The sequence below is a fragment of the Emydura macquarii genome, unplaced genomic scaffold, assembly GCF_026122565.2.
Source record: "Emydura macquarii macquarii isolate MOO-44397 ecotype Brisbane River unplaced genomic scaffold, CSIRO-AGI_Emac_v2 contig_1253, whole genome shotgun sequence".
Classification (NCBI taxonomy): domain Eukaryota; kingdom Metazoa; phylum Chordata; order Testudines; family Chelidae; genus Emydura; species Emydura macquarii.
Genome location: NW_027131390.1, coordinates 66,318,413 through 66,336,221, shown reverse-complemented (window position 1 = coordinate 66,336,221; position 17,809 = coordinate 66,318,413). Strand labels below are relative to the sequence as shown.

General features: G+C 37.7%; 1 protein-coding gene and 1 long non-coding RNA gene across 2 annotated transcripts in view; one reads left to right on the top strand and one right to left on the bottom strand.

The window, feature by feature from the left end:
- The first annotated feature begins 124 nt into the window (after positions 1–124).
- On the top strand, positions 125–17,037 carry ZC3H15 (zinc finger CCCH-type containing 15). Its single transcript, XM_067549067.1, has 10 exons — positions 125–360; positions 3,948–4,049; positions 8,642–8,753; positions 10,464–10,616; positions 11,810–11,901; positions 13,400–13,582; positions 14,465–14,611; positions 14,789–14,890; positions 15,171–15,297; positions 16,187–17,037. The coding sequence occupies exons 1-10, from the start codon at positions 283–285 to the stop codon at positions 16,375–16,377; spliced, it is 1,287 nt and encodes a 428-aa protein (XP_067405168.1). The 5' UTR covers positions 125–282; the 3' UTR covers positions 16,378–17,037.
- The window catches only part of LOC137153574 (uncharacterized), a 30,857-nt gene continuing 25,468 nt past the window's right edge, over positions 12,421–17,809 (bottom strand). The window contains exons 4-5 of the long non-coding RNA XR_010919839.1: positions 14,771–15,274; positions 12,421–13,513 (exon numbers count right to left, since the gene is read on the bottom strand). This is a non-coding gene — a long non-coding RNA (uncharacterized lncRNA). The remainder of the gene's footprint in view (positions 13,514–14,770; positions 15,275–17,809) is intronic.

The following is a 17,809-nucleotide window of genomic DNA, read 5'->3' as shown; positions in this document are numbered from 1 at the left end:
GCTTCCCCTTCCGCCCGCTTCAGATTGCGCGCGCAACCGCTTTCCTAGCGCGCCTCGCGCGGGCGGCCGCGGTCATTGACGGCCTGTCGTAAACCGGATCCCTCCTCTGCTTTTTTTCATTGCTCGCTTGGCGGTGGGAGCTGCGGGCCTTTTCGGCCTGCCGCGCGTGCTTTCCGGCCGAGGGGGAGGAGTCAGGACCCGGTGGTGGGTCACTCACCACCCGACCCGCCTCGAGCGAGCAGGAGAGCAAACGCGGACGGGGGCCTGCCCCTGCCCCCCGAGATGCCCCCCAAGAAACCGCCGCCCGCGCCGGGGGCCAACAAGAAGGCGGACCAGAAAAAGAAAGAGAAGATCATCGAGGTGCAAAGGGGCGGCCGGGCCCGGGTGTGGAAGGGCGGCCGGGCTCTGAGCCGCCTCCCAGGCGCGATGCGGTGGGGGGAGCGGAGCCGTAGTCCCGGCAGGGGGGAGGGAGCGGCTGTAATCGTCTCCCTCACGTCACGCCTTGGTGTGTCCCCGCGTCTCCTCCGCCTACGTATCCGGCTCGGCTCGGCTCGGCTCCTCTGCTGCCGGTCCCCGTGGTCCCGTCACTCCTCCTCGGCCCCATCACTCTTCTTTCCTCCCCCGTCTGACCCTCGCCACCTCCTTGCCCTTCCCGGGCTCTCGACCATTTCTTGATCCCGTGTCATCTGGGGGAGCCTTAAACCAACAGCCTCCCTCTTCCCTGGAGATCGCCCTAGAAACGTGGCTGACCCCCCCTTTTTCCTCTACTCCCCCTGTAGAAATGGCTGCCGAGCGGCCACCTGGGCTAAAACAACCTTATGGAAATGTCTTTAAACCAACAAGCTTCAAACAAAAGTGCAGATGCTGCTACCAAGTCCGGGGGCTCCGCTGAAGGGACGTTGCTTCCCTTCCTCTCCCATGGCACCAGCCAGATCTGTTAACGCATTGCTTGGATTGTATTGTGGCCCTTTAACTGCTCTTTTCGTTGGATCCCGTGAATAGACGAGGGTGGGTTATTCTCAGCCTGAAGATGGCTTGGTCAGAGTTTTTATTCTGACACATTAGAGCTCAGGTGTTGGAAAGCTTGCAGGCCTCAGCTCTTTCAGATGCCTGTTTGCAATTCCTAGGCAAATCAGATCACTCTAGGAGGATCTCAGTGCAAACATTGGCCTGTGGTCTCTTGGCATAATGTCTGAGGATGTAACAGCCACTGGGTAAATATTAATTTGCAAAACTGGGCTGAATAAATTAACGGTTATCAGCTAGTACCATTTTGTACTCCATTGGTCCGCCAACGTTTGTAATTCATAAAACCATTCTTGACTGTTAAGAAATTTCAGTGTTTATAATTTTATTTAATAAAACTTGTAACATTATACAGGGTTATTTGTCACTGGAATTTCTTATGAGTGCATATCTTCTGGAACACTGAAAATAAGATGGAGTGGGGTAGGGACTGAGGAAAGAGCATAAATAGAGAATTAAATATCTGAGCAAACTGAGGGGAGGAGGATACAGTAGGTTAGATTTGGGACCCAGCTGCCTTAATAATTTTCCTTTAAATATAGTGCTACAAGCTACTCTCAGACAATTGTTCTTTTTATTACACTCCTTTAGATAGGAATGACTATCTTGGAGTGTTGGTTGCTGAATTAGTTATATTCTGGCTGAATTCAGTTATAGGAGATTTCTAGTCTACAAAGACTCTTATTTTGTAGTTGAAAAAACAGATACATTATCTTTGACATTTCAAATAAGATCATAGACATGATAGTCCATGTAAAGTTATGGTGTATTTAAGAGGCATTCATTATATAAAATGAGACAGTAATACTGCATGTGAATTAGTCTTCTTTAACTTCTCTATAAATAACTTATATTTGTTGTCTTTAAAAGCTATACGTTTATTTCAGAGCAACAACTTATGTGAGATATACACTGAGACTCACTAACTGTTGTTATTGATGGTTAATTAGTATGTAGAAATTTGTGAGTTTGAGCACTGGAATGTTTTTTAGTGATTTCAGTAAAATTTAACCAATTTCCAGTGTACTTGATTTTTGGTTATTTTGATAGGTGATTTTTTCGATTAACATTTCCCAAATTGTGTTTAAACCAAGATGTTGTCATTGGATGACTTTTTTTTTCTTTTTTCTTCCAGTGACTAGCACTAAAACATTTTTCTGCCACTGATAAGTAAAATAAAATCAAAGGAAAAGATAGGCTTTAAATAGAGATTGCAGTTCCCGAAAAATACATTGCTGCAGATCGGAGTTTAAAAGTCGGTGTCAGGTTTTATCTAAAACTTTGAATGGAACTCATATAGAAGTTCTGCCTTCCATAAAGAAACTGTAAATGTAGGGAGAAAAATTGCTGCAGAAGAGTGTGAACTTTTTGCCATGGAGTGAGGGGCACTCTGCAACTCTCTGGATTGAATGCACAGAAAACGGGTGCCTTTTCTTCCATAGGTGCTGTTATAGTATGAAACTTTATGAAGTACTACTTTAATGGTGTCTTACATCCATCAAATTGGGAGGATGGGTGTGTGAGAAACTATAGCAATGGAAAGAAAAATGGTTAAAAGAATGCAGGACATGAAAGGATTATATGGATATTTTGCTTTCCTACATTGGAACCTTTAGGGCACAAATATTCAGGCAAATTGAAGACATTATGACTTGCAATTTGGAGGGCTCTTTGGTTCAGCTCTTCTGGGTAAGCAAGTGACAAACAAGTGAATGGTGCACAGCTCACCATAACAGAAAGCAGTAGCAGAAGGGAGACACTTTTTGCTGGAGGCCCTACGGCAAACTGCTGCTCTTTCATAAATGCCATGGAATGTCACCCACCAAAAAAATAAGCAGAATCTCCAAGTCCATTTATGTAGTTTGTGTCTTTGCCATATCTTAGTGCATTTAACTGAGAAGCATAGCTCTGCCAAAACTTGAAACTGGTACTCCCAGAAAGTCTTGTGTTTAAAGTACTCCTCTAGTTTATTTTCTGATATATCCTTCTCAATAGAATAGACAATGTCTTTATTTTGTGTTGCACATTGAGCTTTACATGGGACTAATATTGTTCCACAAGTCAAAGTTAAAGAAGTGAGTAATGCAAGCTAGTCTCTTTTTAAATGAAAAGCCCGGTAGGTTAACATGTTTGTAAACTAGATTGTAGTTTAGTAAAAAAAATCTCCAAAGGGAATAAAAGGATTAAGAGTTGTTTTGGAGCTGAGTCTCAGAATGATATAGAACTCGCATTGTAAATTGAGCCGAACAGATGGAATGTAAAATTGTATTTCATCCATTTTACTACTGTTGCATCATGTAATTGGTTCAGTCATTCATAACTGCCTGTTAGGATTGGGATACATATTGAGATAGATTATACAATTTACCAAGTCCTTGTTGAGGTATCTTTATTTTGTCCTTTTTAAAATTCTTTTAATGCTGTCTCTATTTAAATATAGAATGCCTGCATATAGATTTTTACCTCATTTTTGATGTTATGAACAGATTCGTTCAGAAACTATCACACTTACTGAAATGTAAATTAAAGCCATAGATTTTTTTTTAAAATTTGTTTTAATTAAATCTTTGAATACTCTTCTTGCTCTTTCTTGACTAACAAAGAATGACCTATGATTTCTAGATGCTGTACACTACCTTTGAGAATAATATGGCTTGTTTAAACTGAAAATAAATCTTCTCTTTTCATTTAAGAGCTAGTGTTTAAACTGCTATGAGCCCTTCAGTCTTTGCCCGATGCAGGACTAAATATTGCCCATCCTGTTCCTGAGATCGAAATAATTTTGGGGAAAACAAGGGTGTGGGGATGGTATTGATAAAGTTGAAAGGAACAGTCAAGTTTTGTGATAACTTAAATTGAACTTTTCATAAAACTGTCCAGTAACTGAAGTCTCACTTATACAAATCTCTCTTCTAATTTAGGACAAAACTTTTGGTCTAAAGAATAAGAAAGGAGCAAAACAGCAGAAGTTTATCAAGGCTGTGACTCATCAAGTTAAATTTGGTCAACAAAATCCACGACAGGTAAGCACTCAGTCTATAAAGTATTTATTTCTCTTAGCAATCATAATCTCTCATATAAACTTGGTGAGGTAAGATTTATTATTTACCTAATGTATTTTGGCTAGCACAAATTTAGTTTATTCAGTTGGTTTAAATTTATTTTTAAACAATAGCCATTTAATTGTCAGACACCGCTTCTATTTGTCATTATTGTTATGTTAATGTTTATTTAGTTAAAGGATAACTTAGTTACAAATCTAGACATTTTTTTAATATACATTTTTATAAAAGCTTTCAACTAGTGCAGATGCTTCCATATTTAAAAAGCTTTCCAGCAGTAATAGGATTAGCAAACATTCCCATGGAATGCTTTTAATCCAAACATTGTATTATTGCACTAGTGTGAAAGCGTGAAGTTAATTCACTACCACCTAATTATAAATGAAATTGAATCTGAGTAATCCTTTTTTACCCGTAGGGGTCAAGAAAGCAGTCTTTTCCCTCCATTCCATTCTGGATTTTTTTGGTCATCCTCCTCTGAAGCATCAGAGGTGACTAGACAGTAATACTGGCTAGGGAGTAGAGGTTAAGTGGAAACCATGTGAAGGTTATAGTAGATCACAAATGAGGCAACAATGTGGTGCAGTTGTGAAGAATGCTAATATCATTCTGGGGTGTATTAGTAGGGGTGTCATGTAAGACACGGAATGTAATTGTCCCACTCTACTCGCTGCAGATGAGGCTTCTGCTGGAGTTTTCTGTCCAGTTGTAGGCACCACTCTGAGAGAGATGGGGACAAACTGGAGAGAATTCAGAGGAGAGCAACAAAAATGATAAAAGATTTAGAAAACTTGACCTATGTGGAAGAGTTTAAAAAAAACTGGGCATATTTAATCTTGAGAAAAGAAGACCTGATAAGACTTTAAATAAGTTAAGGTCTGTTATAAAGACAAGAGTGATCAATTGTACTCTGTGCCCATTGAAGGTAGGACAAGAAGTAATGGACTTAATCTCCAGCAAGGGAGATTTAGGAAAAACTTTCTAACTATAAATATAGTTAAGCATTGGAGTAGGCTTCCAAGAGAATCCTGTGGAATCCTGGTAATAGGAAGTTTTTAAGAATAGGTTGGACAAACACCTGTTAGGGATGGTCCTGCCTCAGGGGAATGGTCCTGATCTCTTGAGGTCCCTTCCAGCCAGACATTTCTATGGTTTTATGCCACTGCTGAAGATATGACACTACACTGAGTAGTCTGATATTCTGTGATGGTACTGAGAATCCTTTTCTCAGGTGTCTGGGTGGATCTTACTCATGTGATCATCATTCTTGGGGTCAAAAAGGAATTTTCCCCAGGTCAGATTGTCAGACACCTTGGGTTTTTGTCTTCCTCTGCAGCATGAAGTGTAGGTCATTAGCGAGGATCATCTGTGGAGCCCTGTGAAATTCATTTTATTTTATGGGAATTTTGTGATGTTTTGTTTTATTCATATGTGGGGGTGTTAGTTTACATGGGGGTGGTTGCAGCATGAGCTCACCCCCACAGTGGCAGCGCCAGTTCCATGGGACAGGGACTGGCTCCCATCTCCGGTCATTGCAGCTTGGTTCATGGCTGCCACCACTCTGGTTTTGAGGCACCAAGCCAAACCAAAGTGACTCTGGGACGCTGTGCACCATGGTGCAATGCCACTCACTCATATTTGGCCTGGTCATGCCCCACCCTCCCATCATGTTGATGGATGGGTGACTGGATCAAATCTGAATGGAGCTGTGAATTTGTGCATCAGATCACAATGCCCATAGCTGGGAGCCAGGCCTAGCCCCGTGAGATAAGAGATGCTGCTGCAGAGTGAGTTTTTCATTTTATTTTGTGCTATTTCATACGGGCAAAAAACACAATGCTCTAATCATTTGAAATCTCACCTAATCAATTCCCTGCCATTGCAGGAGCCTCAAACCTTAGTGCACCTCGATTCCTCCTGTTCTCTGCCTGTGGCACATGATAGTTTAGTCTCCTGAGGGCTGTAATACTTTGGTCAATTTGGTATGGGGATTATGGGGTGGTGTTTAATGGCTTGAGATGTACAGGAGGTCAGACTAGATGGTTGGCTCATCCCTTCCGGCCCCAATCTCTGATATTATTCCCAGCTCATGTGAGACCTCTGTTTAGAAAGCATGAACAGTGAAAAGTAATTCAGAATTTAAATTTCTGTTTTAATCTGATGTGAGTAAAACAGATTGGTACCAGTGTTGTTATATGACTCTTTAAAATATCTAATCTTGCCATTTTAACCCATTTTAATCATCAAAGTATATAACTTTAGGGGAAATGATTTTGACTGCATAGGTATCTGTTCTGTAAGTTGATCAAAATGTAACTAGTCCTTAATGGAACACAGAGCAATTGACATTCTTCTGTACCAGGATTTCTGAAAGACTGCATCTACATAAGTTATGTGATAATAGAAATAAACATTGTGATAAAGAACTGTTTCAGGTGCTCTCCTTCAGAAGTAATGTCTAGTCTGGAACTGGTTGGAAATTTTCTGGCATAATATTTTTCTGTTGGAAAATACTGATTCCATAGCAATGTGTCAGCTTCATCAAAACTTCCCATGGAAACCTGCTGAGCTTCCAGGCTGCCAGGATCCTGGGCAGCCCATCCTGGGAGCACTTCTCTGTGAATAATCCCATTATCTTCCTCTGCTGTTGCCTCTTGTTTTCCCAAGCAGCAGCTAGCTGAAATTGACATAGTTCATTTTGCTGCTACCTACTTCTGAATAGCAATTATGAAACTGACTCCTGTTGATTTTGCTCAGTTGCTGCTTTTTGACAAAGCTGTGAGCAATAGCAGAAGCAGGTACTGGGTAGAGAAGAATTCCTCTCAACAAAAAATGGAAATTGGGCAAGGTATATCCTTAAATGTCTTATGGACTTGCGAAGTATGGCATTGTATTAGGATTAGATGTTGAAACTTTCCTTTCCAAACAGCCAGGGAAACTAGACGCCCAGAGAGAAAACTTTCAACATCTAATCCTAATATAGTGCTGTACCTCCCAAGGCCATACCTCTGTGAATAACCCCCAAGAGGCAAGGACAGTATGTCTTGAGGTGCAAATGGAAGTGCTGTCCAGTGAAGAAACCGCTTCAGCTCTAACACTAGAGGTGTAACAAAGGTACTCTTAATAAGTATGTGTACTTTCATAGAATTTAAATCACTTAAAATATTGGTTTTTATTATTAACAAGTGTGCCATTTCATCCATCTGATACAGAGTAGGATTGAAATAGGATTTTCTATGTTAAACATCATTAGAAATCAAAATTGTAAAAATAATTTGGCATCTTTTTTAGATTGTTAGCCCAGAATCAGTTTACCTTTATAACAACTTTGATATCTCATGCCTGCTTTTAATTCTGCATTGCATCAAATTAAGTTCCCGCCTGGAAGTATTATAATGGTAACCTCCAGGCTGCAGAGCCTGAATGGCAATATACTGAAAAAGAGAGAATGACTCTTTTAAATGAATAGTTACTATTGACTTCAACTCTGACTGGGGCCTTTATACACTATCATCATAGAAACATTTACTACTGCTAATAATTAGTGCATGATTATGTCCTTAAATAGTTAGGTATAGTTAAAGTCACATTAACAACTTTGGGAGGAGAGTCAGGTGTTCTAAAACTAATTAATTGTACATGCTCTTTCCCCTCTCTCTTCATTCTTCTGTACCAGTCCAGGTATTTGGGTATAGGTCTTTTTTCTGCCAGTTTAAGTAACAGCGACTTATGATGAAGGGTCTTGATTTTTAAACGACTAGAAGGGAGGCAGGTTGATGTCTCCCTAGCAGTAATAGAAATAGTTTTCCCTTTCCAACACACAACTCAAATTAAACTAAGTTTTCCTACCTTGTATACCATCAGTTATTAACAGAACACTGCAATGTTGAAGAATGGCAGTCAATACAATAAAATTGGCCAGGTGATACAATGAATAAGTCAACTTTCAAAGCCAGACTTCTTGGCTGGCTGCTGCTGGGTCATCTTAAAGGAAAGAACAAAACATAAACATACATGTGGGGTTTTAGGAGTAGAGTTGCTACCTGTGTGGATTCTGGGACAAGAGTAACTGGGCCGAGTGTTTTCATTGGATCTTTAATTCAATTATTCCTCTACTGTGACAGTTTGTGTTTGGTAGAGTCCTGCTTGGAGATGGCTGTCTTGTGCCAGCAGTGACACTTATTTCCTGATTTCCTATCTCATAAATGTGGAACAGAAAAATCTGTCAATCATATTAATCATATCTTAGCCCTGGTAAATTGTTAACAGTTACTTTCTTTCCTCTCTTCAGTTTGAAATGTATTTTAGCTCTTCTTGACATTTACTAGATAGTGGAATACCAGAGGGCACTGGCCATTAATACAGGGGAAATATTAGGAAAAAAATAATCCTAACATCTCTAAAATCAGTGACTGTTATTCTATATGACATATAATTAATGTTGCGTGCTGTGTTGTATTAGTTTATCTTGGAGGCTATAGTGTACAGATTATGAATAATTTCATTTTTCTAAATCTCCTTTACCAATTGCTTCAAATCTGGGAATATTATAGGCTGCCCAAGCTGAAGGTGACAAGAAATTCAAGAAAGATGATAAGAAGAAAGAATTACAGGAACTAAATGAACTCTTCAAACCTGTAGTTGCTGCCCAGAAAATTAGTAAAGGTAAACTAAGAGTAATGTAACATTTCAGTTTGTAGCTAATTCTATTGATACTTTATGTACTTCACATAACAAAACATATTTAAAATGTCAGTTCACTGTTCCTATCCATAAACAAGCAGTTCTAATTTTTTTATTTTAATAATTCCATTTTGTGAACAAATATAACTAAAATGGATACGAAGGGCGATAATTATGTAATATTTTAATGCCAACCATTGTGAGGTCATGTCATTGAGCTAACTACAGAAATCTCCATTGATTTCAGTGGAGATTTCTTCATTAACAGGGGCAGGCTGTAGGAGCAGATTCTCTGTTGCATCCAGTACTGCACTGGGTACAGTACAGTGGGGTGGAGGGCTGTTGGAACCAGTTGCAGTTCCCCAATTCTCTGCCCTGGAGATTGCTAGAGGATAGTGCACTCTAGCCACTGTCCTTTCCCGAAACTCTTCCTGTGCCAGAGGCTGCAAGGAGGGAGGCAGGCATAGGAAGTGATTCTACAGGCTCCATGCCAGCTGTGGACTTCCTGCGCCATGGGACTTGCATATAGTTTTCATTCCCTGTTTGCTGCACCTTAGTCTTCAGTGGTGTCTCTTTCTTTGTAAAAGTATAACGGTTCAGAAACAGTACTTTGATTATTTTATTTATGTAGATATGGAACATTTTTAATTAGCATTCTCCCCATTTTACAGAGTGGGAAGCAGTCATGGTTTATGTCATGTCTTAGGCTAGGTCTACACTACAAAGTTTTCTCAGCATAATTCTATCAGTCGGTGTGAGGAAAAACCACACCCCCTAGCCAACATAGCTGTGCCAGCCAAAATCCCAGTGTACAGGAAGCTACACCAACTACAGTGCTTTTGTTTGCATAGCTAACATTGTTTGGGGGAGATAGTGGTAATACACCAACAGGAAAAAATTATTCTGTTGGCATATACTGCGCCAGCACTAGCGAGATCTGCCAGTAAAGCTATACTGTGCCAATATAACTATCAGCAGAGCCTGTGTAGTGTACACTAGTTCTTAGGTGTCATATCAAATCATTGGCCAAATCAAACATTATTTTGCCTGACACTCAGTACTCTACCCTATCCATAAACATCACTGCCTCATTAAGACTAAATCCTAATAATTTCATTGCTATAGTAATATGTCCCATAGCAGTGGTTCAGTGCATGTGAAATTGTTTGACATTTCCATTAACTATTTATCCACTGCATTGGAGCTGGCTGATTGTCACTGAAAATATGAATAGATACGGGAATTAAGTACAAGAAACTTGATTAATTAAGTTGGTAATTTTTAAATTTGATTTTTGAATAAGTACCTTTTAGTACCTATTGTAGTAAGTCACATGTTTTACTTATGCCACACGTTGATGTCAGATTTCCTTAAATATCAAAATGCTTTTAAATTTGGCCATTTAAAACAAACTCCACAGCAAAGTAGGTCTGAAACATACAGTACATGAAAGTACTTTAGTAGTGGTATTGAGACAGACTGAGAGAAGTTAGTGACAGTAATTGTACTCTGAATATCTTCCAGTTTTTTAAAATTGACTTTGAATATCCATGCTCTACTGTTTTGTGTTTAAAAACTGAAATGTTGCATTCATGCTCTTTGAAAAACTTTTGGTAAATAATTTACCAATAGTTAAATAACTAAAGTGTTTTGCCTGCAAACCACTAAAATATTAAATTTCATACGACACAGGTGCAGATCCCAAATCAGTAGTTTGTGCTTTTTTTAAGCAAGGACAGTGCACTAAAGGAGATAAGTGCAAGTTTTCTCATGATTTAACTTTGGAGAGGAAGTGTGAAAAACGAAGCGTTTACATTGATGCAAGAGATGAAGATCTTGAAAAAGGTATGTTCCTTCTGGAAAAAAATTGCCAACGTACTTTTCTGATTTCAAAGCTCTAATAATGAGTTCATAAGGTCTTTGGAGCAGGGATAGTCGTCTTGTTCTACATTTATACAGCACCTAGCACAGTCCAGTCTTGGCCTATGGCTGGAGCTCCCAAGTAATTGGTAATATAAATAATATCGAGCTAACTTAAAAAAGAAAAATCACTCAACTTCATACCTGCAAGATAATTTTTCCTAGGTTCTGTTTTGATGGATCCGTATAATAAAGACAATGTGCAACAGGGCAGCAGTCCTTAAACTCTGGTCTGTGGAGTATATACAGTATACAGGTGGCATGTTATATAGTACTGGCAGCTCCTCTTAGTTTCCAGTTGCTTTTACAGATACCCAGGCTTTAGAAATCCAAATGAAGTACAACTCATTATGGTTCTTACACATACACTACTAGTAGTAGCATAATGTGCATGCACAGTTTTTTAAATTCAGGATGCTTGGGAAGCTTTTGTTTGTGGCTTCATCTTTCACAAGCACGGATCAGTTGAAAATAGAATGTTCTTTGGCTTTACACTTTTGCTCAGCGTGACAGGTCAATTTCCTTTTGTGGTTGTCATGCACTAACACAATATTATGTGCCATTCCTGCTGGGTAATGTTTTTACCTTTTGAGACACTGAAGTGGTGCACCACAACCACACAGATGGTTTCATTGCTATTGTTGGTGTTCCAACCCTTCACAGCCTTTTCTCTTTAATGGCTGCTTCTTGTGCATCACCAGGGATGATAGAGATCTTCCTGCCTTGACTTGTGTCTGCCAGCCTCTCTCCTCCTGCTCATGTGTTCATTTGAACTACCTTCCCCCTACCTCCTTCCTGGGCACCATCCCACCTACTGTTCCATGTTTCCTCCTTCTTCTTTTCCCCAATCCAGTCAACAAACAAGTCATGTTCTTGGAAACATGAGTTTATGGGAAGGAGGAAGTGTAAATTCTTTAAAATGTTCTCAAAGGAAAGACACATGAGGCTTTGAAAATCCTCTATATTAAAATCAAAATTTGGAACCTAAACTTGATAGTATTGCTTTTCTTTTACTGCAGTTAAACTGCAGAATCCAAAACAGATTGAGTATGAGGTTTGGTATTTTTGTTATAATTTGAGATGTAAGTGAAACCAACTATTTTACTATTTATATCTAGATACAATGGATAATTGGGATGAGAAAAAGCTGGAAGAGGTGGTGAACAAGAAGCATGGTGAGGCGGAAAAGAAAAAACCCAAAACTCAAATAGTATGTCCTTTTCTTGCATTGAGTTGCAGTAGTTTTTAGCTATCATTAGAGAGAATTAAATTTGGAAAGGTATTGGATTTTTCTACTAGAATATCTTGAAATCTTTATTTGAATATTATAAAGACTTTTTGAGGTAAAGGTTGACTTGACTTCTTGCATTATTTTATCATCTTGCCATATTTATGAAATAAACAAGGCTCTTTTATAATTATAAATATATACTTGTATGTGCATGATTGGGTATGAGAAGCATCTTTTTCTAAGATAGCAATGACTTCGTAAACTGTATGAAGAGTAAGCATGATATATTATTGGATGTAATTTGACTATCTACCCACTTTCAAGATTCAAGTATTCATCGTTACATATGCCGATAGAATTACTTATGTGATTGATTCTCTTGCACATTTTACCTTTTTGATTGTGAACTAAGATACTAATAGACTTACAGGCAGAAACAAAGAAATATTCTAAGCATGAGTGCCCTATTGGTGCATACAGTTTAATCTTTTCTGTAATGCTAAGGCTAAAAAAAAAAAAAATGAAAAGGGATTTTCTAGTTCTTGGGGCTCCAAAACTATAGGATATTTTAAATTGGGACATTAATTTGTATCTTGCCTTAATCCTTTTCTCCTTAGCTAACAATAAACATCAGTTTAAATCTTTAATACTTTATACATTTGTGTTTTCCACTCTTTTAATTCTACATTGTTATCCATACAAGCTAAAAATATAAGAAAATGGTGGTTGTATTGATGCTACATTATTTTACAATAACTAAATATTACTAATGACACAGTTGGAAGTGAAATGTGAAAGAACAACTTGGAATTTATAGTAAAATTAATTAATTGCTTTTTAAAGTTGCCAGATTGACAGCTCTGGCAACTGAAGTGTTCTATCTACAGTTGGGTGTAGGACTGCAGCAAGAAGGTATGCTGTCCCTTCAAAATCTCAGCTGGACAGGAGAACCTCCAAGGTTGAGAGGGTAGTACAGTCTCCATACTCGTTACATTCTTCATGTATCAGCTTGAGACTGCCAAAAAGCATACAAAACCGTAGCCTCTTTTTAAATTTGGATACCTCTCAGTGAAGAGCAGAACAGAGACCACCAACTCAATTCCCACAGAGACACTGGATTTCTACCACTGGACAATCACCAGTCCTTTGAGCCACCTATTTCCCCAAATTTGGATCACCTTAACAGAAAAAGCTGTTGAAAACTTTAAATGTAGTTTTATTTATTTCAATACAGTAATCAGTTGTACTCTTTTGACTTTTGTCCATTGTTCTCTAGTCAAAATACATTCAAAACTATTTCTTCTTAGGTCTTCTGTTTGAATGGTAGCTCAGAAATTTAATACTACTAGCTGTGAGTTACTGACCATTGCTGTAATACTGTTCCTGAGTTAATGTAACATACTAATTTTACCAGTGTACATAGAAGGAGGAGGAGGAGAAGGCAAGATTCAGTGATAACCACTGTTGTTTAATACAGGTCTGCAAGTATTTTCTCGATGCTATCGAAAACAACAAATATGGCTGGTTTTGGGTTTGTCCTGGTGGAGGAGACAACTGTATGTACCGCCATGCTCTCCCTCCTGGCTTTGTACTAAAAAAAGATAAAAAGAAGGAGGAAAAGGAAGATGAAGTTTCTTTAGAAGATCTAATAGAAAGAGAGGTAAGGCTAATTCAGTCATTCAGGCTTAAATATTACATGGTGTAATTATTTTTATCAAAGGTATACAAAGTACTCTAAAACGGGTACATGTTCAAAGTACACGTCTAGCAACAGAGTAAAATGGTACTCACTGATTTTTGTATTCACTTTGGTGTTAGAGTTAAATATACCAGTAACTCTTTAAAAATAATCAAGCCTTTTGTTTTGAAACTCTAAATTTCTCTATTTTTATTCACTGGATAAGAATGCAAAGTAAAGTTTAATTGAATATTTACCTCTAGAGGGCAGCAATGTTTTAGGTCAGAATTTTGACTTGTAATACTGAAATGCAACTTCTGAGACTAGTAGGCCCTATTAAAGACTGGAGGTAGTGGAGGGGTTGTGTGGATTTTTTTTGTAGGTGGTTGGCAAAATCAAGGAGTTTAAAAGATTGAGAGCAGAAAATGAAATCTAATAGTGTTTGTGTTTATTGTTTAAAAGGAAACTGGTAATTTTTAAAAAATATCTCCTTCTAAAACCAGGACAAGTTTTGCAGTTGAAATTGATGCCTTTAATTCATACCATTGATATTTTAGGGGTGCACATAACCATAATTTCTTAAATATTGCCAGGTTACTAATAGTAGTAGAATAAATAGTTTAGATTTGGATGTAGCCTTGCTTACATGATTCAAACAATCTCAAATTTGACTGCATGAATGTATGTTTATTATTAGTTAGTAGGTCAAAAGAAAAATCTCATTAAGTATCTCTAATGTGCAGAAAAATCTTGAGAGGATGATTTTAAGAGACAGTTTCTTAATTTGTGAGGAAAAATTTGCCCTATGGTGTTATAGATAATTGTGTTCATAAATATTAGCTTTAATCAATTTCTATCGTACAGCGTGCTGCCTTAGGACCAAACGTTACCAAAATCACCTTAGAGACTTTTCTTGCATGGAAGAAAAGAAAAAGACAAGAAAAGATTGACAAGGCTGAACAAGATATGGAACGGAGGAAAGCAGATTTTAAAGCTGGCAAAGCACTGGTGGTATGTTCCCCATTCAAATACTCCTTCATGTAAGAGGAAAGAGTGAAATACACATTATAATGAGATAGCTGGCCTGAAATTAAGCCGTGTGTGTGTATTTTCCTTTATTCTCTAAATTGCAATATAGATAATATTTAGTCTTGTTTGAACATGTCTTACTCGCTTCTGCATATATAGATCAGCGGACGTGAAGTATTTGAGTTCCGGCCTGAGTTGGTTGATGCAGATGATGAAGAAGCAGATGACACCAGTTATACTCAAGGAACAAGTGAAGACGAGGTAAAGAAGCAAGTATTAACTCCTTTTAACAACCTTGTATTGCTGGTAACATTTCAAATTTAGGACTAACTCTTTTATTTTGATAGGCTTCCAGAAAAAAAGTAATTATGATTAAATTTGAGAAGCTTGGCTAGTATTTAAATAGTAGATGCCCCTTTTACTCTGCTGTTACTTATACTGAACAAAATAAAACCTTCAGTAAGAAAAGTTGATGTCAAAAGTAAAATTAACATCAGTTGCAAGAAAGCAATGATTAATGCAAAGAAAATAACTTTTTCAGGTTGAAGATCTTGTGAGGGTAAATGATGTAGACTTGAATCTGTATGTCCCAAAGGATGTCGATGAGACTGGTATTACGGTGGCTAGTCTCGAGCGATTCAGCACCTACATGTCAGTGGATAAAGACGGTAAGTTAACTGTTTAGGCATAACTAAGTTAACATGCAGTACATTGAAGTAATGTTAAAAATCTTTCCAACACTCAAATAGAGACTCTAAAGAAATGTCTGATAGACTTTTATAGTGCTTATTGCCATAGTATTTTAATGCTGCTTCATGTATTGTGTTCTGCAAATACAGAATGCCTATATTTTCTAGTATGGGGGAGGAGGAATTGCTGTAAGTAGATTTTTTTAAATTTGTAATCTCTGGTTAATATTTAAAGTCACTTCCACTACAGTATTTGTTTAATGAACTTTTTAGTCACTTAAAAATTACATCTTAAAACTGGGAAAGGAAACATCTTTCTTCAGACTTTCCTGTTTAAGATTGTGGAGTCATTATTTATTCACTTATTTATTAAAGTTCACCTTCAACTTGTTAGGCAATTTTTTAGGGCAAGTACTTCATCTCACTATATATTTGTACACCAATTAGCGTATAAAAAGCTGATCCTGATTGGACCTTTCTGGATTTTAATACAACATTGAATAATAGTAATAACTTAACAGTATGAACCAGTTGGTGAGGACGGTGACTTGTAAAAAGCTTGTGTATTTACGCACATGTGTATTCACTTGCAACTGTTAAAAACAGTCCTGCAAGCACGTAACTAGTCCTGTTGAGTTTAGTGGGATGAATTGCATTAGTAGGTGCTGCATGTCTAAGTCTTAGTAGACTGTGGTACTGTAGCACTATTTTTGCATCAAAATATAAGTGTATGTTCTTCAAGCATAGCAGCCTCCCCATTCACAATCTTAAAATCAACTTTGGAGCCTTGCAGGCATTGAGAGATGTGTGATTGACTGTAAGAATTTGTAACATTAATAGACACTGTAAGAATTGTTTTTATTTTCAGATAACAAATTAAGTGAAGCTTCAGGAGGTGGGATAGAGAATGGGGAGCAAAGTGATTTAGAAGAAAATGACACAGAAGGAGAACAGGAAAACGGAGTAATAGATGCAGTTCCTGTTGATGAAAATCTTTTTACTGGAGAGGACTTGGATGAACTAGAAGAAGAATTAAACACTCTTGATTTAGAAGAATGAACAAACAAATCCAATAAGGAAATTGAAGTCTACCTTACAAAATGAAAACTGACTACATCGTTTTTTGTCTAGAATTCTTAAAAAAGGATGTTATGGTTTCCCCAACTGATTCTGGAGGGCACATCAAAATCCAGGAGTACTTTCCTTCAGTTTCCTTAACTTCAGTCTTGACTACACCTCATAGTAAGATATTCAGAGTAGTTAATGATTGAATTGAGAGCTGTCATCGCAGAAAATGAGGTGTAATTTTGCAGCTAAAAGTAGGAAGTATAACTCTGAGTTTAAGTGGACTTATTACTACCAGGTGCAGTATACAGTCAAAGTCAACATCCTTCACCAAAACTGCATCTAATAAATAACTTGAATTGATTGCTCAAATATTTTAGACAGTTTCTAAATGTACTCTAAATGGAGCTGATACAGATTCAGATGTTCATGCTGCTGTAGGTCTTGATATGCTTTACTTCTTCAGCTGGATGGTAAAGATTCAGATTCGTGAATTGATTCAGCGTCAGCTATGGTGCCCTCTGTTTAAAATGTTTTAAACTTTCCCTCCACCTTTTGCCAACAAGGTTGTAAATAAAGACTGTCAACTTTAAAATCATTGTTGACTTTTCTTTACATCAGTGTGTGACAAATTGTAAATAAAATATATTTTGTATGATATAGTGAGTAAATATGTTCCCTCTTGTCCTGATCCAGGAGTGAATTTGTGGGCTTCAGCTAAAGGAGTGGTTAGTTGCAATTAGCCTTCAAGCCATTACCCTTCAAGCCCTAGACCTCTATGTTGAAGTGTAAAGCTAAATGGCATATTATCTTTCCACACAAAAAAACCTTAATAGAATTAATATGACATTCTGTAAGCTCACTCACCTGTCGTTGTTGCATCTTATTCTCCCCGTGGCCATATTTGTACATTGTCCAGATTGTAAATGGGGATCTTGTTTTCATATGTCTGTGAAGCACTTAGCGTTTGTCTGGCACTAAAAATGCATAATTAGTTCTGGCTGCCTCTCCAAAGGAAATATTGGGCCTGGGCATTGTCTTTGCCCTCTAGAAGGCAGCATTTTCAGGCCTAGAGATAGGTCAATATGATGCTTTAAATGTAAAGCTTACATAAAGTTTACATGGTCTGTGAATAAGGAAATTGTTTCCATACCAATGATTCCTCATTTATAGTCTCCTGGAAAACTGATATTTATTGCCACTTCCTTACCTTAAAAAAAAAAAAAAAAAAGAAAAGAAAAAAAACCCTTGCTTCAGAACTAAAATTCAAGTAACAGTACTGTTGCATTAATTATAAAATTTATGCTGATTACTCATCAAATGACTTCAGAATTATTTTCCAAGGAGCATTAAGATCTGTGGTACTGTGGATGAGTTTGCATAATTGTCTTCCAAGCAGTAAGGTCAGCTTTAATGGGTTACTGCT

Bases quoted from the DNA above. Each gene is read 5' to 3' on its own strand.
- ZC3H15 (XM_067549067.1), top strand. From the start codon at position 283: ATGCCCCCCAAGAAACCGCCGCCCGCGCCGGGGGCCAACAAGAAGGCG. The intron at 14,612-14,788 runs GTATGTTCCCCA...CTGCATATATAG, and splicing joins AAGCTGGCAAAGCACTGGTG to ATCAGCGGACGTGAAGTATT. The intron at 15,298-16,186 runs GTAAGTTAACTG...TTTTATTTTCAG, and splicing joins CATGTCAGTGGATAAAGACG to ATAACAAATTAAGTGAAGCT.